The sequence below is a fragment of the Haplochromis burtoni genome, unplaced genomic scaffold (assembly GCF_018398535.1).
Source record: "Haplochromis burtoni strain Fernald_Lab_line unplaced genomic scaffold, NCSU_Asbu1 Contig_114, whole genome shotgun sequence".
NCBI lineage: Eukaryota > Metazoa > Chordata > Actinopteri > Cichliformes > Cichlidae > Haplochromis > Haplochromis burtoni.
The window spans coordinates 542,688-566,439 of NW_024582475.1; the positions used below are offsets into that span (position 1 = coordinate 542,688).

Genomic DNA, 23,752 nt, shown 5'->3' on the forward strand with positions numbered 1-23,752 from the left:
TGAGACTGAGGTTGAGGAGCACAGATCTCATTGCTGATAACTCAAGGCAGTGACAAAAAGCATAAAGACCCTTTTTATATGCTTGTTGTCCTGTTGTCAGCTGAACAGACAGTTGGCCATTTACCTTGATAAATGGACTTGGGTGAAAGATAGCTGCAATCCATAGCCGTATATCTAAGCGCTAGGGAACCTGTGTTTATGGTTGTTACTTCTGATTTATTCCAGAGAGTTTATTAGCCACACTCTGGGTTTTTTTGCAGACAAATCCTCTGCTTCTGGAATAGTTTTGTGCTGTTATATTATTGAATTATTTGTTTGCCTATCCTTGTTGATTATGATCTCTAAAAACCAGCTGGCTCCTGTGGTTTTAAGTGGTTTATGGGGGTGCGAGACAAGATCAAGTGCACTACTTTCATGTCTGTATGAATATGCCTACCTTTCATGTAAAATAATATTCCTTGCTTGTGTGGGATTAAATTTAGTGTAGGGAACGTACATTGTTCTTTTATTTACACATTATGGTCTGTCTTAAACTCCGCTCCCAAGTCCACCAGTGATGATCCATGTTGATACTTAAAAGCTTAAATCCTGGGATAGCCAGCAGTTTTGGAAACCTGGTAAACACAATATTTCCAATGTAATGAGAATCCCATAGTGGTGTAGGGTGAGGAATGTGGAGAGTTTAAATAGACTGGTGCACATCGGTCCCCACAAAGTTTTGGTGTAACACGAGAAAGGGTGGTGTGGCACTTTACCAAATTGTTCCTCAAAATCTTTGACTGGAGCTGTCAATGAGGGCTGTTTAGAGGGGTGAGATTCCCAGAGGGGCTGGACTATCAGGTGTCGTGCTCATCAAGCTCAATTAGGTGGGAGGAAACCAAAGACAGATCACCGCGGTGGTTCATTGTACACTCTGGTGTAAGGGCATATAGCTCAAACACGCCTTTGACAGCTTACTCATTTGTTAAGAGATGGCCATAGACAGCCCTGATTAGCTGTGTTACAAAGCAACTGAATGCTCATTACGTGAGGAGTTAATTGAGTTGAAGGCCTCTCTTACTACTTTCCAAGCGATTTAATAAGAATACCCTGATCAGTCTTGCCTTGAATTCATTTTTAAAAGTAGTTTTAACTGTTCTACTACTGTTGGACTATTTTTTTTGTTCTAATAATACACTTTGTAGTATCATTTAGTAAAGTAAATATCCAGTGTGTCCTTATAGTCTCCTTTAAGAGGGTGGAGTGTAGGGTGGTGGTGGCTGAGGAGCTGTTGGAGCAGCCGGAGTGTATCCCAGCTGACACTTCCTGGACTGGTCACCAGTTAGTCACAGGGATGGGACGCTAAACCGTGGAAACAGCAGTTTTCACAAGGAAAAGTGTTTTGCAGCAGCCAATGTGAATACAGGGGTATACCTAAACTTTGTCACCATGGGAACACTTTAGAAAATGAAGTCACGGATAGACTGCATTTAAAAAGTCTCAGCTGTGGACAGACCGACCAAAATGTGAAACAAAATGAAGTCGGTGCCGTAGCACTAGATTGGACAATAAAAAGGGGATTTGACAGTGCAATAAATAAATTTCTAATGACTTATTTGGAGTTTTCTTTCTTTCTTTTTTTCTGCTTTTATTTGTCCTAAAAACAGTTATATCCATCAAAATTCCACACAAGCATTTGGCAGATTGCAAACCCTCAAAATCTCAGTGTAACCTGAATGCTAACATGACAGTAATCAAGTCAAACCCTTCCTTGCCATTTAATCTGATCGATAATTTGATAACCCTACTATTGTGCACTACTTTACTCAGATGTCACATAATCTCGAATGACACGCCGGTGACCGAAAGTAATTCGTGTCCCTTTGAAGATTGTACACGGCAGCTACCAGTGTTTTCATGGGTGAAAAGTTTTTGAGTTGTCGGTTTGGTGTTTGCGTCGAAGCGAATTTTTGTGCAACGTTGACTCGAGAATCGAGCAGTGAGAATCTGATGCTGCATGACTGCACACAAAGCAAAGTTTGGTTGAGTTCTCATGTTACCTCACCTTGTTGTTCTACAAACGCTCCCCGTATCAGTGCACTTAACCATTAGTTAACTTTTTCCAGTTCATAAAGATATGAACTCCTCAAATATCTGTCAATGTATTTGCCGCACATTTAATGATACAGTTTGTAGTTTTTTGACGTGATTGTTTAGCGCTCTCTCATTGTTTTCAGGTGTATGGACGTAATCCTTGATGTCAAACTTGGTTGCTATCCTCGAAACATAATGTTTCTCATATTGTTACACCGTTCGATGTCTTAGAGCTTTAAACTGTTCTGTCAGTAATGTTAAAAAAAAAAGTGGGCAGCGTTATTGACAGACGTTAGTGAACCTCCACCTAATCCATTTTTCTTCACAGTGCCAGTGTGGTTTGACCGAAAACGCGCAGCAGATGTGAAGGTTCGGTAGATATCAAAATGTTTACCACTTGAAATAAACATGGCCTACTTTAGGCACTGGAGAGGCGGATTCCTTTCTTCCAGCGAGCAGATAGGACACGCTATTTCTCCAATGGCTAAAATATACAGTTGTCAGAAAATATTAACTGATGAAACGGGGCAAAGGGGGGAGTAGCAGTCACAGCAGAATGATTGGTCAGTTATCTGAAGCATTAATCTTCTCTGGGGCTTGTTGTAGAGTAGACATAATACAGAGGCACGCTGACGGGCTCAGCGCTGACTGCTGCCTGGGGCTGCCTGGCGGCTGTGCTGTGAGGAGCTGCTAAGAGAAATAGTTTTATCTCTCCAGCGGAAATGCTGCACCATCTCTGCCAAGATGAGACCGAGATTGAACTCAGCACCTCTGAAGGTGGCTCTCGTGAAGGGAGTGTCCGCATAAGTAGCTGATATGAGTGTTTTATATCTCAAATCGGTTTCCTTACTCTTGCTGTCAGTAAGATATGCTTTTGACTCGTGAAGACAAACTGCACCCTTAAGGAACCACAAATATAGAAGAGTGTGTTTGGTTTTCTAATGCCTGCAGATAGTCTTGTCAGTGCCCCGGTCACGTTTACATCCCAGTAGTTCATGTTCTTTAACAAATTGGAAGGGGTAAAGCAATGTGCCCTGAGGTTTGTCTTATGTCAAGCTTTTGATCAATAACAGTTTTGTCATCTTTTTCTGTTAGATCCCTCTGTTCTGCTGTAAATATCTACAACCTGGCATGCTCCTGCTGCGCGCTCAACTGCTCCTATGTGCTGTTTAGCAACAAGATAGTCCTCCTTATGGACCTGCTGCTGCATCAGCTAACAGTAAGTGTGTGCATCCCAATGCAGAAGATGAGAGATGCAATGTAATACAGTGTTTTGTGTGATTAGTTTCTGCCAACAACATTATTTACATTCCTATTAAGTACAGGAAATATAGAGGCAAACATGCTCAAAGGGTGCTTCCAGGTGTGATCAAACAAACACAGCCTCTCTCCTAGCCACACATAAATGTTGCACATGTTAAGAATTCCATGTTTTCTTTACATTTATCTGCTCATATACACTGGCTTGACCATAAAGGAAGCAGCGTTTTTACTGCTGTCTGCTACAACCGCAGTGTTAATGAAAGACAGAGTATGACAAAGAGCTAGCGAGCAACAAACCGTTGCCCGACTTCTCCACAGATGCCTCTCAACTGAGGGAATGTGAGAGCATAGTCACTCGGGGAGGCACGCGGGCATGGGAGGCTGCATTGCGGCGGCATGTCAGCCCCATATCCCTCAGCACTCTGAGAGAAGGACTGTAAACATCAGTCCGCTCCACACATCCAACGGTGGCGGCTCACTGGAGCCGCCTACACTCGCAACCCAGACAGGACAAGGCACAGACACAGGGCTGTGGTGCACGCATGAACTCTACTGGGGCTTCCTTCCCCAGTCGAGTTCCAATCCAAGCAGTCATATTTCCTTAGGGCACAGAGGGAGAGGTTCGCCTGTATGCTTCAGTTTATATAAAACATATCCCCACAGCTGCTCTGCTGACTGACATATCCAACAGCACCGCAGAGGATGAACTAACTTTTCTCCTCACGTTGACTGCAGATTAAGAGTTGAGCTCAACATTCACTCGAACTCCGATTCGATTCATAAGTTGTGATTTTATTTGTTAGATTTTTTTTAAGTTTACAACTTATAACTTTGAGTTTTGCCTACGCCTGCACATATTCATGTGCGCGTCCATGTTTTGGAATTTGTGTGAGAGTAAAGCAGTGGGGGTTGCACTGCCATATGAACATGCCCCCTTTTAATTAGATTTGTGGAGAATGTCGGTGGATTTACCTACGCTGTCAGCATTCACCCTAACCATTAGACCAAATGGGAAGGTTCGACCTTTGCGGGGTTTCACATTAAACAGTAGCACTATATTTTAGCGGTGGGCTGCTGTTTTCGTGAAGTTTGCCTGGAAATAAAAATGAGACGAATACTTGTGTTGCTGTGCTGTTTGATTTCTTTCTGCAGCCTTTTTATTTGGGACTATATCTTGTCGTGTGGCTGGTCTATTGTATATCTTTTTCATGTTTCAGGTTTGCATACCTCAAGAAATGCTTTGAAAAGCTTTTTGCATTTCTTTGGAGAAGGGGATATGACTTTAACTACATTCTGATATTTTAAAATGTAATATTGTCAATATAAGACAATTGTAAATGGTTGTTAATTTTTTTTAAGACTGTTCTGGTTGTAACATGGCTTGGGTATAAGAGGCTGTAGCCATATGGTTATGGTTACAGCCTCGGCACCTCCATGCATTTTTATTTGAAGTGTTAAATCGTTATTGTGATATCGTAATGGTGTTAATTGTAGCTGTTAGTAAAAACTAATTTTTCATCCACTGATAAAAGGTCTATTATTCTTGCATGAATTAAATGTAATTAACAGTATAACAATACAATTTGTTAGAAATGATTTTAGTTAATGCTGCTGCTTTTCTGTTTCCAACAGGGAAAATCTGCAAGAATTTAACATTAACATCTTTGCTAATTAAACTGTATTTAAAGTTTATGCTGAAAACTAAGTTTTCAAGCTTCTAATATTATATTTCTACTGTAGTCTCTCAACATTAGGGTTCATAAAAAAAATCTAGTGTAGATAAAATAAGTTTATAATTGCTTGTTGTGCTTTCTTATTTCAACATTTCCCCCCACGCCCCCTCTTTTATTCTAACAGCTCTACGTCCCTGATGAGGACAAGTCCATTTTTGGGCGCAGTGTAAACAAACAAGTCTTTGAGGGTTTGACGACAGGCCTTCTTCAGACCATTTCTACCATCCTGGGGTCCCTGTGGCCTCATATCTCTGACTCTGGGCAAGGTGAAAACACGTGCATTTCCTCCCAAGATGCCAAGGTCAAGAGCTCTGCCGCAGAGTCCTTCAACACTCGCACACAAGATCTAATCAGGTATTTTCCCTCCGTTGCTCTATACTACTCTCATGCTGCTTCTCCTCCTCCTGCATGGCTCCCTTTTTTCTCTCCTGCACATCACTCCTGGACTCCTCTTCACTGGGTTTAAAGTTGGTCAACAACATGCCTTATGTAAAGAATATCCTGACAGAATGACAGTTTGCTTGGAAGCAGTCCAAGCAGCGTCTTGTTAGAATGGGAGTAGTGTGAGAATGAGGTATAATCTGGCTTCCTTCCAGCTTGTGCTACATTTTAAGTAAAATCTGCTTCTCAGGGGGGGAGAGTCACAAAGTGGCATGATACGCTCACTTCCAAAGCTTTGAAAGCTACCCTTGAACCTGGTTTTCAAGCTATGTGGGTCTGTGCTATAGCAGTCGAGGCTGTGATGGAGAAATGTGGACTGTGAGGAAAGGCAGGCCCGGCCTCATGACACCTTGTGGACTAGTGCAGTCTTTCCAGTATCCCTCCCACAAACCATGATTCATCTGGACAGAGCAGCTGCACAGACCCACCAATCTCATCCACTGACCCAGTTATAACCCTAGAGGCAAGAGAGGGCCTGAGAAAAATGGTGTCTTCAGGCTGATAGTCTTGAGTACAAATGCAAGATTCACCTCAACTGTCTTAAAATGTGTATGCGAGAAAGAATATAAGATGAAAACATTGTAAGTGTTTGCAAAAGTCTCCCTTTTTAAAACAATCTATTGTATATAGCACTTTAAAGGATCTCCTCAAAGCCTTTCTGCCCATTGTTGGTTTCTCAGTTTGTTTTGGGCTGCTTTTAGTCCACTGTATGTGTTGTGTTTCCAGTGCATGATCAAATAGTGCAACACGAAGTGGCAAGGGCGACCACCAAACAGGTTTTTAAACAGAGAGCAGGCACAGGACAAAAGTGTGATGAAAGATCCTTTCAGCCCAAGTAAAGACGTGGAAGAGGATCAAGTCAAAACAATGGCACTTGGTTCAAGTGTCCATTTCAGTTCATAATCACCTGTTTGGAGAGGAGATCAGTGAGTGACAGTTCTAACAGAAACGCTATACAAAAGAAGTGAACGTTGAAAATGGTGATAAGACGAGGGAAAACTGACTTCACAGCAGCAACTTGAAAGTCTGGACTGGCAGCTGCAGTTCCCTCTAGATTTCCGTAAGCTCTTTGTACCCAAAGGTTAACGCATGCGGGAGCTTTGAGAAGACTAGCCTCGGGTCAGGAGACTGTTAAGGGCCCAGAGCTGGGCTGGCACAGGGGCCACAACAGCCCTTTAATGATACTATTAGCAGTGATTTGTGGCTGAAAGAGTACAGGGAACATGATCATGAGACCTGTCATTGGCAAAGACAAATTGAAGATATCACAGTAATAGCAGGGGGTGGATGGCTTAGGTGAGGTATTGGCTTTCAGCTGTACCACAGTGAAGGTATGCACAGTAAAGGTCTTTGTTTGCCTGTGCGATTAGCTTTTTACCAAGAATGTTCCCCACTTTTAACCTGTTTTAACATTTAGGGACAAATTGAATAAACCCCGGTATGCATTTTCCTCTCTGTTTGCTTTCCAGCTATGTGGTAAACATGGGGTTGATTGACAAGCTGTACGGCTGCTTCTTGTCAGTCCAAGGTCCTGTAGATGAGCAGCCCAAGATGTCAGCCTTTCTCCAGCAAGCCTCGGCTCTGCTGCACAGCATGTGCAAGCTGTGCTTTGTCGTAACTGGACGGTGAGCCTGTTTCTTACTCGTTACACACCTCGACATCTTTGTGATCTCTTGATCTTCCTCTGACAATCAGTACACACACCTCTCTGTACAAGTAATGACAGAGGCTGAGTCACTGTCTGTGTTTTCTTTTTTTTCTTTTTTCTTTTTTGGACTGTCAAAAGGATCCATAAAAACGGCTCTCTTTGTTACTCAAACAAATCTGTCGTTCCTCTGCAATCAGCCAGCAGGTCATTCACTCCAGTCAGCAAGCTGGCTAAGCTGTCGTTATTGAAGATGGAGATAGGCATCTACTTGACCCAGTGCTCTGTCACTCACCATAAACCTTAGCCTGCAGTGGAGGGGGAGCCCACCCACATGTGCTACGGTGACCTCTACTCAAAGAGATTCAGTGGCGCCGCTGACGGAGGCTAAGCATACTATCACACCAAGGGACATCAGTGCCACAGTTTTTGACTTTAAAGGGAAAAGGGGGACCGTAATAACAGAAATATCAGAATAATATTCAAAATGACATTTTAAATGCAATTTGACATCCCAAAGTAAGTAGCAGTGTTGTCTAAACAAACTTAACATTTTCAGTGTCAGACACTGTGTTGCTATACCTTGCCAGCTATAATGTGCTGCAGTATTAATAACCAGTTGCTTCACACTGCAGTGCCAAAGAACAGCTAGAACTCTGGATGACACTGAATATTTGTGAGAAAACGGTGTTTAATGACACTAAAAGCAGCAACCGGTGAGCTCTGTCCCGCGACGGCTATCTGTGTGTCATGCAGAAGAGTGCTCATGGGGTAGTGGGATATTTGTGCCATGCCAGTTGCTGTGTCAGGGGATTATAATGGCATTACGAGGCTGTGTTCTTGCCTAGCAGCATATTTCACACAAAGCCTGTTGGCTAACATCAAGTATCAGCATGCACTGTAGGTTCCATCCAAAGGTCACACACCCTCCATTCTGCATGGCTGCAAATCATAGCGGGTGCTGCTGCAGGAGTCTTAAATTGTCTCTGTGCGAGCCTAGGGTTTTCACTGGAGTCATCCGCATTGCAACGGAGACTCTTGAAAAACATTACTGCAGTAATTACTTTTCTTTTTTTCATTTTAAAGATTGCAGTAATTTTGATGCTTATCTCCTGTAGTGGGTTCTCAAGTCAAGTCTCAGATTGGGTTTTATGACGTTTTTACTTTTAAAAACCTAAACTAACAAACTGTTTAATTCTTATGATGCTTTTGTCCTGCTTTGATCTACTTGCCTGCCTGCCAAGATTATCTTGTAATTTTATTTTTTTAAATTTATTTTTATATTAAATGCAAGTATTACAAAAGCAGTGCGTTGCCAGTCCCCTTAACCAACACGGTAACGTCTTTGCTGAGCCAAACAAACCCGAGACAGACTCTGAGTAAATGTACTAGAGCGCTCAGCACCTTGTCAGCCAACTCACTGCAGTCTACCAGCTTGAAATCACTGCCATGAGCTTCACATCGCGGTATTGCTGTGTTTACTGTAGGAGGAGTGCGAGGGAAAGGGCTAATCTTGAGTCTTGAAGGTCCCCCTCCTTAGCTAATCTGGCTGTCAGTTTATGGTACTTATTAAGTCAAAAATGAAGCAGCTTGGAAGCTTCTTGCATGCAACAAAATGAAAAAGTGTTATTCCATGAATAAACCAGAGGCACACAAATGGCAGGAGATGAACTTGAGAGCTGCCGTGTGATCCAACCGGGTAATATACAGCACATTTCAAACTTGGTGCTCTTCCACTCGCCCCAGTCAGGTAATCCAGCAGCGTTAACAGCGTAGTATCTCTTATCTAAAGGAAAATCTTTTTTAAGCTTGTGTCTGGTGAGTAAATCAAGAAGCTGCCGAGGTCTGAGCTGTGTTTTGTCTCCTTAGTTTGGGGATGTGGCATCAGCTGCAGAAAAGAGCAAAATATTTAAAGTATTGTGTAATGTGTTCCAGTATGATTGTCGTTCTATTTGTCAGTGTTCTTCCCCATCGATTTATTTTAGTTTTGTGTTTTTGTATTTTTGTTTCTGAGCATACAGTTGCATGTCTTCCTCTTTAGTGCTCCCAGTATATTCGACAATAAACGCCAGGACCCAACTGGACTGACGGCACTCTTGCAGTCGACAGACTTGGTAGGGGTGGTGCACACCCTGTATTGTATCCTGCTTCACAGTTTCTTGCCAGAGTCTGCTTGCCAGAGTCAGGAGCCCTACGGCCCTGGGGTCATCCAGGTGGCTTTACAAGGCATCCGCTTCCTCAACAGTTTTGCCCTTCTTGACCTGTCTGCCTTCCAGGTAAAATGATAAAATGTATTCTGATTCCTTTTTATTTATTAATAGAGATTTTGCACATTGTTGACAGTTACATAATATAAATATAAAGCAGTAGAATATTTAAATTACCTAAAAGTGCCCTGGATTTAATAAATCTGTGTATATCATCAGCTGAGTGTTAGTATATTTCCATTATAAGACTTTACTCTCCCCATGACAAAGATGACCTGTGCACATAAACACAGGTACCCTTTGACACCCCCCATCCCCAGGTCATTTTTTGGGGGGGTTGAATAGAGCAGTAAGGGTCAGCAGTTAGAACAGAAAGCGAGTGATTATCATTGTATGCAGGGCCATACATTACCCAGCGCGAGGAGGGGAGGGCGACAGCTTCACTGTGCTAAGTCACCGCATAGACTGAAAGCCAGAAGAGTGAGCGAGAATGCTGTTAATTATCTTAATGTCTTGTGGTAATTACTTTGAAGCAGCTTCCTCTCACTGACCCGCCATATTCAGGCAACTCAAAACAGCTGGAAATGAAAGCGTTTTACTGTCGTAGTTTTATGAACATTTTAAATAATGTGTGGTTTTTGGTTGGTTTTTTGGTTTTTTTAAGAAGAAGAAAAAAAAGCCATGAGTTGTAATCACCTCGTGTCTTGCATTACCGCTCTGCAACAGCTAGTACATAATATACTTGAAATGGATGGTTGATCTGCATTGAGGCTATTGTTCAGGCTCAGTTTGCAACCACATAAGCTCTCAGTGCTGTGTTTAGAAGGGAATTTCACAAGAATTCAGTCAGTATAAATATAACTGGGTTATACAGTTAGTTTCATTTTGGCAGAAAAATGCAGCAACAAACTTGCAAGTCATTGTTAGGAAAACCTCATCAAAAAGAGTAAAAGAGCCTGTTTTTGTTTGAATGCAGTGCCGTTCGCTATTATTTTCCAGTTTTCCTTTTTGTTTTTGTTTTTTTCTTTTTTTAATCTAAATTTATTTATTTTTGCTAAATATATTTTGTTTCATGACACAAAACCTGAATTCACTTTCCTATTTTTTATTTAATTCATTAATTTTTTTATTATGTATAAAGGCTAACACAACCAAGCTTGTAGTGCAACATGTGATGATCTTATAGCGCTTTGTCACGCTGACATGTTTAATAAATACTGTCTGCTGGCAGCTAATAGTATGTCATTTCAGTGTGGGATCGGGGTGTTTTACGGTCAGACCCCCTTTGATTTGCTTATACACGTACACCAAGTTTGTTCCCACCAGCAAAACATATATAACCTTTTATTACTGTGTGTTGTAATTGTTGTAAAAGCTCTTTACAATAACAGTCGTAGTCAGTTTACATCTAAATTACCTGTGATGCACGCTGACGTGCTTTTTCTGTGACCTGTCAGTCCGTTCTAGGGGCAGAGGGCCTGTCTCTAGCTTTCCGACACATCGTCAGCTCCCTGCTCTGGTACTGTACCCAGCAATCATCTGAAGAGCTGCTGCACGAAGTCATCATCTGTGTGGGATACTTCACCGTTAACCATCCCGACAACCAGGTAAACTAGCTTGAACCTAAAATACACTGGCGCACCATATTTAATTGTGTTGTAAACCAAGCTACTCTTAACATAAACACTGCACATATATATATTTTGTTTATCATAAAGGGAGAAGTAACTTTTTGTCTTTTTTTTTTTTTTTTTTTTTTGACATCTAGTTTTTACTGTTCATAGATGAGGCATTTAAGAAAAGAAAATCTTGTTGGAAAATTTGTTTGGAGTCCTTCAGAAGACGTTAAGAAGCTATTAGTTTTATTTTGGATTATGAGATCATCATATGATTTTCTCGATTTATTTCTTGCCATCTATTTGTTCAGATTGCTTTTTGTATCTGATGAAAACTAAAATCTGTAATTTTTTTTTTAAATGATTACCTATTTAGCACTAAAACTGATGAGCATCATTTAACCTCTACTTAATCCTGTTAATCGCTTATAAAACTTGCAACAGATTTTCTGTTATTTGTCAGCTAATTAGATATTTCCGCACTAGTTACATTTATTGCTCACACTTGTTCAGAGTTGTGAGTTGAGTTTAAAAAAGACTGGTTATAATCATCTTACTGTTCTTTAAAAAGGATGTCGTTTTGTAATTGTAACAAAAAGCACCTCTTTAAAGATTCACGCCTTGGCACTTTCCTGGTTTTGGTCCGCGTGTCGTCTATTGTCCCACAGAGCGACCTATTGTTCGTTCCTTTTAAAAGCGGGGCTGTGTGCTGGTCCTGGTGTTACAACTACTTAGGGGGCACTGTGGAAGTGAGCAGGATGCGATGGTGCAGACCTGGCTGCTGTGTAATTGGCTGTCATGCATGGCCCGTCTACCGGCCCCTTGATTAGTCGTGCTACAGTTGGCTGGCCTTTGATTAAGCTAAGCCTGTCTCACACAGGCAGCAGCCACCGCTTCAGTCTACACCCACACTGTTACAATCAGCCCCTATCACAACAATTTATGGGCTGGTTACAGATTTTAATGTGCCATTTTTTCTTTTTCTTTTTTTACTTCTAATTAAAGGTGCCTCCAGTGTATGTGCTACTTTGGATAGTAGCAGAGGGCAAACCCCAATTAAATTATTCTGATGTACACAATTTGCATTTGTTGGACATTGTAGCTCCAGTTTGCATATTATTTTGACTAATTAAGCGTTAACCGTTTGATAGACTGTTTGTCTTTGCACAGCCACAGCGATGATAACAATAATAATCCCATATTTTATTAAAACATTTGCATGATGCTAATTTGATGCAAAAACTTCCTTCACAACCTGGAAGCTGCCTGAACTTACCTTGCATTTGGATCTTTAAAAGAAAAAAAAAACACACACACACACACACACACATTTGTGTATAGATTGTCAGGAAACAAGATCCCTCACAACCTTCGCACAGAGTTGATCTTTGCCAGTGGTCCAGTTCCTGGAATGCGTCCATTCAGTTCTGCACCAAAGATGGATGGCGTTAAGGAGAATATTTAGAGCAGCTTGAGCTTTTCTCAAGCTAATGTAAGCACTGGCAGAACACAAAAGCGGCCCAACCCAAGGCCTGTGCGGTCACAGAGACTGCTGATTCACTGTCAGCACACCAGCTTTTGTTTATATATATGCTCTAGAAATAAAGCTGCTCATAAAAAGCAGAACTTTGAAGCAGCCCCTTTACATAGTGATATATTCCCTCTGCTCTGGGGGGCATGAATAATTCACCTTGTCACACAAAAAGCCATTGGGAGAGTGACATATGTAGGGTTGTGTGTTTTCATAAGTGTGCCCCTGCTTACGGGGGCCACCGAGTCATGTAGCCATGTGTTTCATTGTCTGCTGCTTGTGTCTGTAAAGAATTTTTGACACAAAAAAAGGACAAAAGTGAAATCTGTTTTGTAGCTGACTGACATGAAACTGTATTTCCTTTTTCACCAGAGAGATGCACTGTTAATCTCCGTGTCTTTAATACATTAATCCGTAGTGATGATGTTGGATCTTAAGCTGACGGGCAGTAATTATAAACTGGTGACATGTTAACCCACCTGACTCCTGCTCGCCTTTTAGAAAGACAAAGCGATTTTAGAGTGTGGAAATCTTAAGAATACAGCACATGGAAAATTGCCACACACACGCAAGCAAAGGAAGCCACACACAAGTGCTGTCAACACACACACAGCGGGTCTGATTTCAGGTACTGTATGGATGTTTCACTCTGGAGGCATCTGAGAGCACCTAATTTTTCTGTGCTTATATTTCATAAACGGTTGTTTTTATACCAGTAGCCTTTACATGAGCTATGGATTGTCTCTAGACTGAACATCCCACGCGCACGCACGCACACACACACACACACACACACACACACCTCCTGAGCTCATCATTCTCTGTGGGGTCAGTCTTCTTCTTCCCATTCTCTTTGAGGGCGTTTCCTCTGCCCCGCAGGCCCACACCAGGCTTTAGGCCTGTAATTCCTGTTAACCTGATGTTGAAACTCTTCCTTCAGCAGTCCATTACTGCCAAGACAACCAAGCCCTTACTGCCTGCAGGGTAAGTGCAGCTCGTGCAGACCATGGGGAGCCAGCAGCGGGAAATGCACACTCTGTATCACCCAGCAGAGTAAACAGAGGCAGAGAGAGACACAGACATGCATACACACTCCACTAACTGGCAGAAGAGTGCCCGATTGTTAGCTCAGTCCATGATTTACACCCAGCTCCGGGGGTGAAGCACAGGTCCAGCTGATTTTAAGTGAAGCTGAGGATATTTTTATTCCCGCGGGCCTTTCAGTGAGGAGTTTCCATTTGTCTGTAACACTGTTGTCATGCTAGCTTCAGTGCAGAATTATCACTGGGTAAATCTGGGATGGGATGACAGCGGCAACTCATAAATAAAGTGTTATTGAGCTTTATTGTGTAAACAGTGAGCTCGTTTTTGAAACGACTGACAGTTACCTTAAACGTCAAGTTGGAGCATTTTTTGTAAGTGTCTGCAGCTAACGTCCAATTGTCCAGAGGAAGTTTACACAGCGTCCTGCACACATCCCCATCAGCCATTGTAACTGCTGTAAAAAAGCACTAAACACTTATTTGAGAAACTTTGCTTTATGTGGTCTGTTGTGCTGCTTTTCTTATCAGTAAAGGAGTCCCACTGAATCTGGTTTATATTGTGGCTTTAAGTGTCAGATATATGACCCCACTCTGGCTCTGGTTCCTCCTGAGGTGTTTGGAAATGCATCCACAGTTGTGACATTACAAATTTAATCAGTAAGAGATAAATGCCAACCTCATCCATACAGGCTATTTATGTTATTTGAGAAGTGTACTGTATTGTGAGACTGTATAATTACAATCTTTATTTTTTTTCTCCTTTTCTCCTTTAAACTGTGGTTTCAGCTTTGACGCTGGCTTTTTCCCAGGAATTTGTTTGTTTCAGAACATTAACTTTACACACTTGTTGTTGTCATTGTGACCAGCGAGGAAGTTATGTAATGGAGCATCATAAAAACATTTTTTTTAAAGGCCATGTCTCTGAACTTAAGAAAGACCAGAGCAGCCAGGACACTTGAGGTTTTACAGGGCCTGCGTTATATGTGGACCAGACGCAGAGATTCACATGCTTGTTGTTAGTTTTATGACGTCGAGCTTTTGCGCCGCTGATACTTCAGCTATGCCGGGAGAAGTAATGCTAAAGCATAATCTTTAGCTGGAAGCCATTTCAGACTCCAGTGCCGCTCTTCACCTGGTAGAGGTGCGGAAAGTTGGCAGGCGACTCTGTTCTTTTACCTCCAGGCTGTTGCTGCCACCAGGCTGTGTTTTATGCCTTTTCTGCGTCAGGCACTTGAAGTTGGACAATTTGTTTAGGCAGCTGAAGATGGAATTGTGCATAGTGGAGGATTATGAGATCCCTGGGTGATTTGTGTGTTGGATCACCTTAGAACTCCTGCTCAAACATGCAGTACTTGCTGCGGTGTTAAATTATGATACCCCAACATGCTCTGCGTTAATATACAAGAACGAAGAGATGCTTTAGCTTTTGCATAATCATAGCTTTGGCTTTCGGATGAATACGAGTGCATAAATTTCCACGCCCTTGTTTCCAGTTTTATCTTCAGGCAGCGTTGCAACACAAAAGATAAAATGTAGGCTTTAATGGAAGAAGTAGCAATAAAATACTAAATCTAGACCCTGTGAAAATAAGCAGCCCTACATGTAGAAACAACCAGAGCCTAACTTTTTGCTTTTTTTTTTTTTTTTTTTTTTTTTATCAATATGATGTCATAGCAGATATAACACCGTCACCCTCCGTCATTGCTTTAATTGGAATGTTTCCTTGTTACTTTCTTTTTTTTTTTTTTTGCTTTCGTCAATGGATTGATATGTCTGGGTCCCCAAATTCCTTAGGGGAAGAAAAGTGAGTGAAAAGTGTTGCGGATACTGAGAGAAGGTTTTCAGTGATATAGTAATACACACCAGTGCACACATGATTTGCGTGCTCTCTCCCAGTGCTTACATTTCAGGTTGACAAATTCACTGCTTCTGCCCTTTTCAAGGACTTGTGTTACCTTAAAGTTCAGACTGTCCATATGGATTCTTTAAACAAATGATGATGGGGGAATGACACTGTTTTGTGTCCCTTTGAACTCCGCTGTAGAGGCCAGCTCTGAGAACCTTCACCTTGAACAGATAAAAAGCAATGAATTATCGCTTTGTTTATCCGGCTGCTCGAACTCAAAGTGCATTATCAAAGGAGAAACCAATGGAAGAGTATTACAGAGAGTATTTTTAAAATCTTGTAAATCTTGTGAATTTATGTCACTGGGACTCGTGGACCTCTCCTTGCCCTTCTGGTTTCCATTGGCGCGGAGTCTGTACCTGTAAAGCAACACGGGATGTTTTTCCAGCCAGGCTTTAACAGGCTGACCTTCCCGGCTTTCGACCACGTGCTGATGGTCCTGTCGAGCTTAGGGGCGATGACCAGAGCATTAGCCGGAGACCCCTCTCTTTGCAGCAGCCACCTTTCTAATCAAATGAGGCTGCGAGTGATTTGGTTTTAATACTGGTGGTCCGGATGTAAGAATGACTGGCTGTGATGGAGAGCAGGATGTCAGCCTGGTGAAAATGCCATTAATGGTATTGCTCATTTCTTAAAGTGGGGGTGGCCAAGCTGTCGGTGGAGCCTGCCTTTCACACGCCACCCCACCCTGTTGCCCTGTTAATGCCCTCTCAACCTGAGCTTCACTCCTTCACGGATTCCCTCCTGCTTTCGCGTTGCCTAAAGACCTTAACGCGAAACTCGAAAGTGACGTTTTAGTCACAAACGATAACATCGCTTCACATTTCTCGTTTCCCCTCGTGCATGTTACAGCAGCTCCGCTATAACCGTTTTTGCAACAAAACATCCCATCATTGTTTTATAGCCTGTGATTGTGTCATGGGAGGCTGTGCCCCCCACCGCCCCCAGGTCTCCTCCTAATAGCTGTTAGTGTGTTGTTTTTAGTGGCAGATTTACATGTGGGAGGTGTACAGGGCGTTGATTTACAACCAGCAGTGCCACCGACTGGCTCGGTGACTGACTATCCCCCGCTCCCTGTGTGTTCCAGGTGATAGTGCAATCTGGCCGCCAGCCCAGCGTACTGCAGAAACTGTGTCAGCTGCCCTTCCAGTACTTTAGCCACCCACGCCTCATCAAAGTACTCTTTCCCTCGCTCATCTCGGCCTGCTACAACAACCCTGAGAACAAGGTCATCCTGCAGCAGGAGATGAGCTGCGTGCTGCTGGCCAGATTCATTCAGGTAAATATAGAAACATTGTCACACTTGTACTGTGCTTTGTAAAAACACTTAAATACACAATTGTTGATCACCACTACGTGTTGGGATATATACATTTAGCACTAATTGCTCTTTAGCATCAGTGTTTGCATAAAAACGTAAAGTATATTCCAACATGTAGGGCATAAATTCCTCTTAGAGATGCAGGCTTGATTAAACTGTATGAGTGATTTGTATGTTTCTCAAAATAAGAGTAGTAAACATACACACACATAACATCTGAACCTAATATCAGTGCATCTGTTTGATTTCTTGTGAAGAGGAATTTGCAGAAATGCGGAAAGTATTATGAGTCCAGTCTTCTAAATAGAGCATCCACACCCAGTTAATCTCATTCACACCATAAGGAAGCCCCTGTGCATCAGCTGATTGACGACTGCTCATCCAGGCCCCGGTGAATCAGTAACAGGCCGGGCTTTACAAAGACAAACGGTTTCCTTCACACTGGATTTACCTGCCACTGGTTCACCTCCCAGTAAACAGCTTGTCTCCTTCATCTTCCTCCTGACAACAAGCCCCCTCACCTCTCTGCAAGCTCCACTGTTTAGACACAGATTAACTTCCATTCAGAGGGAGACAAGCTATTGTCACGTCTTTCAAACAAAGCAATAACGCATGGCGTCTCGCCCCGCTGCCCTCATCTCTGTGTTAACCTCAGGAACATTCCTCAGAGTGGAACGATTTAATCCGGAGTGGTTTAGCTTACTGAGTAAATTGCAATGAGAACATTTTTTATTTTAATTGATTCAGATATTACTCATATTGCATAATCTGCAGTACACTGTATGATGATACTAAAGCCTCTGTATTCTCTTAGGATTGTGCATCAGAGGAGAAGGATTCAGACAATAAACCAAGTAAAACGGGTAAGTTCTTTAGTTTAGTTAAGTAAATTTTTAGTTGTGTAGAAAAATTTTAATATCATGGGGTGGTTAAAACCATATCTGCAATTAGTTTGATCTGTTTTGTTATGTGCTTTCCCCCCCTTTTTTTTTGTTAAAAGGATTAATAAAAATGTCTTCGGGAAGAATTTCAGCACCCACTTGTTTTTTGTGAAATTCTACACTGGGTTTTAAAAGGATTTCTGTTTTTCTGTCTACAGTTTTTCAGCCACTGGATTTCTGTGAACTGTCCAACCGCTTTCCAAGAGATCAGTGGGATTCAGCGCTGCAGTTTTTCCTCAAACAGCAGGAGGACTGATGGAGCTGCAAACGTGATGACAAAGCACTGTATTAATCGTTAGAAAAGACACTAAGATGTGGAGATGTTTTCAGCTATTTTTTTTGTTTTTGCACATGAGTAAAAGATATGCTCTTCAAACTGTGTCAGATGTACAAGAAAGAAAGAAGCCTTGTATATTTGTGCATCTAGTTTGATTTCTTGAAAGTCATTCTGTTGTTTAAGAGGAATTTGCACAAAATGTCTTATTTGTACATTTCAGTGAGAACATGCACACAACTACTTCATTTATCGTCTAAATAAGCCATTTACTTCTGTTTGTTCCGTTTGTAGACAGTAAAGCTTACAGCAGTGACCATCTAAACATGAAGTACTTACTTATACTGTAATATATAATTTGCCAAACGTTTTCTTCTATACTGTGTGTGTGTGTATTATTTGGTTGAATGTGAATTACTAGAATGTTCTGTAGTCTACATAATGCCAGTTTAAAAAAAATGCCCTGCCTTGATTCCTGATATGTGTTAAAGGTTCTATTTTTTAAATGTCACATTTTTTTCCTGTTCATTCACTTTTTGTTAGGAGGAACTTACAAATTAATATAATTTATTGAGTTTGTAATCAAAAATAAAACAAATATATGTGATTATGTGGTGTCAGATTTTTTTCTGTGCACAATGAGCAGAGGTATTTAAACTCCATGTCCCCCCTTAATTTGGCTTCCTATGGAGTTGGATAATGATGCCCAATGTGAGCTGTCATTGACGACACATGAGTACATATGAACTGGTTGAGACATATTGAGGTTTTTTTGGATCTAGCTGCCCAAATCGAACTACAAGAAGAAAAAACTGAAATGCATCAATCTACAGGTTAGACTCACTTCATTGTGCGGAAATGCAGTCTTGACATTGTAAGTTTAGGTTGTCCTGATCGGTTACAAGATAATCCCTGTTAAAATCCACAGGTTATATCACCCCATAGCCTTTTTTAATATTAAATAAATAGTTACCACTGCTGTATCTAATTTGCCACTTTTAAATATTTACCAGCAGGTAACAGGATTGTTCATTTTAATCAGATCTCGTTTCCTTCAGTGATTTTTTTTTTTTTTTTTTAAAAGAAAAGATCCTCCCCGACAAATTGTAGCGGGTGTAGGATGTCAGTGACGGCTTGACCTGTATGCTCTCTTGTCCAGCGGCTATTTGTCGCTCAGGATTCCTACTGGAATGAAAATAAACTCAAGACACGCTAGAATGCGTCCGCAGGCTGGGAGTCCCCTCAGCGCTGCGCGTTTTGTTGTGGGCCCATTCAGCGTATCCTTTGCAGGTGATGCCAGATGTAGATAAGGGGGCCGCCGAAGCCTGTCCTCTGTCTAGACTTGTAGCCTAACCACGGGGATTCACATGGTTGTAATGGTTTACTTTTTTTCTCTCTCTTTTTTTTTTTTTTGCACTTTTCCCCCTAAAAATGCTCGATTTTTATCATTTTATCACCATAACTGGAACATAACATTACGCACAATTTGCTATAAATTTCAGCCCCAGGCTGAGGAGCGCATTAATACTCATATAGCCAGTGTAAACATTCAAAGCCATAAAAACATATCAAGTCAGATTAAAAAAGCCGCAGACTATTGTGTCTCACTCAGTGAACCGTGATACATGTGCCAAATGCCTAATAATAATATATTGTCAACCATCAGTCACTGATCCACTTGGCGCAGAAACGCTAAATATAAGCAGATTCAGTGTTGCAGGCTCCTGCCTCACGGTGTGGAGGTTTGCACCTCTAGAAACAAGAACATGTGTAAAACTGAAAGATTGAACTGGCCGAAGGAGTGTGAGTTTTTCTCTCTTTTTTGCACCACTTTTTTCCCCTGAGCTTTTCCAGATCAATCCGCACTTTAAACAAAGTCACGCTTTATAAGCAGCAGATGCGCTGTCATTTCCCATAAAACTGATTTATTTTCACTGACCATAATTAAAATCTTCTGAATGTTTATGGAACAAATGGATTTTGCATGCAATAATCAGTCCCTTTATTGTTAAGTCCAGCCATGTCTGCCTTCAATAATAAATAATAATAACTTATTTTTTTCTGGAGGAACCGCGAACAGCGCGCATCTCTCTCTTATCTGTTTCAATAATTTACAATAGTCGATAGTGAGCGTGGAAATCATGCACATCTACACAGCTTGTATTTTTTTCCCCTTTAAAACATACTGTAAGCATTAGCGTTCGGACGTCCAGAGCAGGCTCCCGTGTTTAAATCCCACCATATATTCCCGTTGTATTCAGTTCAGGTGTGGGCGTTGTGGAGGCAAGGTGTCCCATATATAGCTCGAAAACCAGAATGTCCATGAACAGCTGCGTGTCCTGCCGAAGTGTCATGGGGCAGGAGAGTGGGATCAGATACCTAGATGTACAGGGAACAGTCAGACCTCAAATCCTCCAAAGGGGACTTGAATGAAATGATCCTCCAGCAAAATCCATCCTGGCTGTTATATTCGTTCTTTGAATGTCACTGAGGGTTTTTGCTCATTCCTGCAGCTCGGTGCCTCCAGCTGATCCTGGTACTTCCTCACGTGTCCACGGGACTCGGCACCATACTGTTCGGAGTGTCCGGCAACTGAGACGACAGAGAGGTCACATCACTGCCTGAGGAGTTCCCCAGAGAGCCCGCTTCAGAGAAAGACACCTGCCAAAAGGGGGAAATATTCAATTCAGCAGAGAAATGTCTTACATTTTTAACAAGACCACATTAGGGAGACTTCAACATGTGTGAATGGAGCATTTAAATATATCTTTACACACAGAGAGGGGTTTTTTTTTGTTTTTGTTTTTTAACTTAAAAGTATGAAATGAATCCATTTAAAACTATAGGCCCAAATTCCTTGCATAATCTCACGAATCCCCATCTTCGATAAGATGACCGCCAGATCAAGTGACTTGATACACACAAAACATGCATTTTGCGTTTAAATGTCTCCAATCTGATGGATAAAGCCATTTATAACTGTGAATTTTATATAAATGTCTTTCATCACTAAGGTCTCGCTCTTACCCTCCCCCTGTCTGCGCATGTATGTAAGCAGCACCCTTCATGCCATTTCAACATTTTGAGTATAATTTATGACGTTCAATCCCACCAGTTGTTGGAAAGCAGGCTGGTCGAGATCGGTCTGCAGGGCGAAGTCGCTGAGGGTTTTCCATGGAGGCTGGTAGGACTGCACCTCCACAGGATTCCCCTGCACGGTGTTGTCGTGGCGGATAGGACTGCCTGCCACCAGAGGTGTGCCTGTCAGGCCCTGCAGATTCTATGAGAGAGATTAAAAAAAATACAAAATATTCAGTTCAATCAAATATGCGTTAGTCAGCGGATGGATAAAGCTGGGATAAAGGTTAGTGCGCTGTTTGCCGAGTAAAAAATTCCAATCTCAATGTGTTTAAATTATTAGTTTATTTCCTTTGTTACGTTTTGCATTATTTTGTTTTGGGTTTTTTTTGTTGGAGTTTTATTTATTTATTTATTTGGGGGGGGGGGGCGCAGTGTTTGTTTGTTTGTTTTTAGCTTATAGCTTATCGTATAAACAAATAGCTAAAACGTAATGGAAATAAATAAAATGCAGCTCATACGCTTTAAAAAATAACAAACTAAAATGCAGGAAATATCCACGTATAATAATAATAATAATAATAATAATAGTAATAATTTTAACTTGCAAAATAGCAGTATATGGAGCGGTTTCCGTGTTTCAAAGCTTTATTATTATTGTTATTATTTTTTTTTAGTTTAATTTACATTTCGTTTACAATTCCGTAAAATAAAATACACTTATTTTAAATGATTTAATTTGTGACTTTCCCCCCTTTTTGTCATTTTTTTTATTATCAGCGTTTCTATGAATTTGTTATTGTTATACATTAGTCATGAGCATCAGCACTGCCTTTTCGTGTTATTACTGGGCTTCAGTTGTCCTGCTTTAAATGAAAGTTGCCACGATAAGCTGCTGCGCAGTAGTTACAAAGTAGACTTGTGTTTGTAGGTGTTGAAACATCAGATTATTTGCAACTGAAAACGTTTGTTTTTTTCCCCTCGTTTACTCACGGTTTTGTCGTTGTGCTGCTGCTGCTGAAGCTGTTTCATCAGGATGGACTTCTTCTTGTCTTTGCAGCGCTTGTTCTGAAACCAGACGCGGATCACCCTGGGGCTCAGGCCGGTCATCTCCACCAGCTGCTCCTTCATCAGAGCGTCCGGTCTCGGATTGGCATTGTAGCAGGTCCGCAGTGTGTGGAGCTGCTTCTCGTTGAGCACCGTCCGCACTCTGGTGGTCTTCTCGGACGGCTTGTGGACGTGGTTCCGGTGATGTGGAGGGTGCCGGACCGAAACTGGATCTAAGGAGACGGAAAATTTAAAAGTTAAACTAAATAACTGCATGTTTTATTTAAGGGGCAAAAGTAGACAAGCCTTTAAAAAATACAAATAGGCCTACCCCATGTCTTATTACAGGTATCACTGTAAACGGTCAAATATACTCCAATGGTATCAACACAATCAATTTAAATGTGGAGGCCTATTAATCGTGAAATAGTGAATGTCAAAAATAGATTTGGTGTATATACACATAACCGCTTAATAGATACATACAAATGTGAATAATAATAATAATAATAATAATAATAATAATAATAATAATAATAATAATAATAATAATAATAATGTGCCTGGTATGTAAACAATAAGCCAGCTTGTACCTGAGATGTGTAGCGGTCTGTTGTGAATGTTCCCCGGGCTCAGCGGGCTCCCTGCTGAGGCCCTCTCCATCATCAAGCCGTGGTCCGCCCGGCACAGCAGCTCGTCGTCCCGCAGGGAGAACTCGTCCCCCGGCAGGAGGTGTCGGCTACACACCGAGCACCGAAAGCACTCCATGTGATACACATTGTCCCGGGCTCTCATCACCAGGTCGCTGCTACAGAAGCCCATGTTACACTTTGCACATTTGATGCCAAATAACCTGCAGAGGATCACGGAGATGTGTTGGTCCCATGCATTAATTCCGTATATTTCGTATTATTTATTTGGACTTAAATCTGATGCTGGTCTCACTTCATGATCCTAACAAAACGAGCACTAGCTTAACTGGGCAGGGACAATAATTTTAAGCCCCGAATGTCTATAACTCAAATCAGACTGAGCTCTGGGCTTTAATTAACCTGTGCATTTGCAATTAATATAGCCCATCATGATGGACTTATCATTTTTGCCTCGTCCTTTAAAAAATAAATAAAAAAATAACCAGTATTTTTAACGGTTTCTTTAAAAAATAGAAAAGGAAAAAAGAAAATCCAGAAAACTCTGCTGACTTACTACCTTGCATAATCTCTTTTACAGTAAGTCTTTCCGTCTCGGACGAAGCAAGTGCAGGTCTCGTCCAGATGCTGGTTGCACTCTGCACACTTGAGGCAGGCTGCGTGCCACTCCAGGTCCGGGGACACTCTCAGGATGTACTGGTCGTGTATCTGACTTCCACAGCCCACACACATTGCGATTCCTGACTTCTCTGTGAAGTGGGAATGCAATAATGCAAGATCGTATGTGCTCTTTTAATCCTCACGACATCCCTTCAAACCCACGCCAAGCTTAAGAAGAGAAACTATTGCGTACATATCACATCAAGCTTGTAGGTTCATTCCAAGAATATTGCTGAATAATTATAATTAGGCCACAGGAGCTAAAAATATCCCCAAGCATAACGACGTGGGTTTAAAAAAATATGACCACCACACACGTTTTT

General features: G+C 41.5%; 2 protein-coding genes across 5 annotated transcripts in view; one reads left to right on the forward strand and one right to left on the reverse strand.

Moving 5' to 3' along the window:
• scaper (S-phase cyclin A-associated protein in the ER) overlaps positions 1-18,601 on the forward strand; it is a 58,030-nt gene extending 39,429 nt beyond the window's left edge. For 3 of the 4 annotated variants that reach the window (XM_042223550.1, XM_042223552.1, XM_042223551.1), the window contains 8 exons: positions 3,169-3,292; positions 5,194-5,423; positions 6,980-7,135; positions 9,197-9,431; positions 10,820-10,969; positions 16,546-16,737; positions 17,594-17,642; positions 17,879-18,601. In XM_042223550.1, the coding sequence (XP_042079484.1) occupies positions 3,169-3,292; positions 5,194-5,423; positions 6,980-7,135; positions 9,197-9,431; positions 10,820-10,969; positions 16,546-16,737; positions 17,594-17,642; positions 17,879-17,976 (1,234 nt within the window). In that variant the 3' untranslated portion in view covers positions 17,977-18,601. Of the gene's footprint in view, positions 1-3,168; positions 3,293-5,193; positions 5,424-6,979; positions 7,136-7,296; positions 9,432-10,819; positions 10,970-16,545; positions 16,738-17,593; positions 17,643-17,878 lie in introns of those variants that run through there. The other variant, XR_006054707.1, reaches the window with a different exon arrangement.
• Positions 18,602-18,655: 54 nt separating this feature from the next.
• Positions 18,656-23,746, reverse strand: isl2a (ISL LIM homeobox 2a). Its single transcript, XM_005928706.3, has 5 exons — positions 23,329-23,746; positions 22,713-22,972; positions 22,066-22,352; positions 21,107-21,274; positions 18,656-20,655 (listed from the first exon to the last, which is right to left on the reverse strand). The coding sequence occupies exons 1-5, from the start codon at positions 23,499-23,501 to the stop codon at positions 20,539-20,541; spliced, it is 1,005 nt and encodes a 334-aa protein (XP_005928768.3). The 5' UTR covers positions 23,502-23,746; the 3' UTR covers positions 18,656-20,538.
• Between the last annotated feature and the right edge of the window lie 6 nt (positions 23,747-23,752).

What these genes read in the sequence shown, in the direction of transcription:
- isl2a (XM_005928706.3), bottom strand. Translation starts at nt 23,501, where the DNA reads ATGTGTGTGGGCTGTGGAAGTCAGATACACGACCAGTACATCCTGAGA. An exon ending in CAGACCGCTACACATCTCAG is followed by an intron (nt 22,353 to 22,712) that starts GTACAAGCTGGC and finishes CCGTCTCCTTAG; the next exon opens with ATCCAGTTTCGGTCCGGCAC. An exon ending in AGCAGCACAACGACAAAACC is followed by an intron (nt 21,275 to 22,065) that starts GTGAGTAAACGA and finishes TCTCTCTCATAG; the next exon opens with AATCTGCAGGGCCTGACAGG.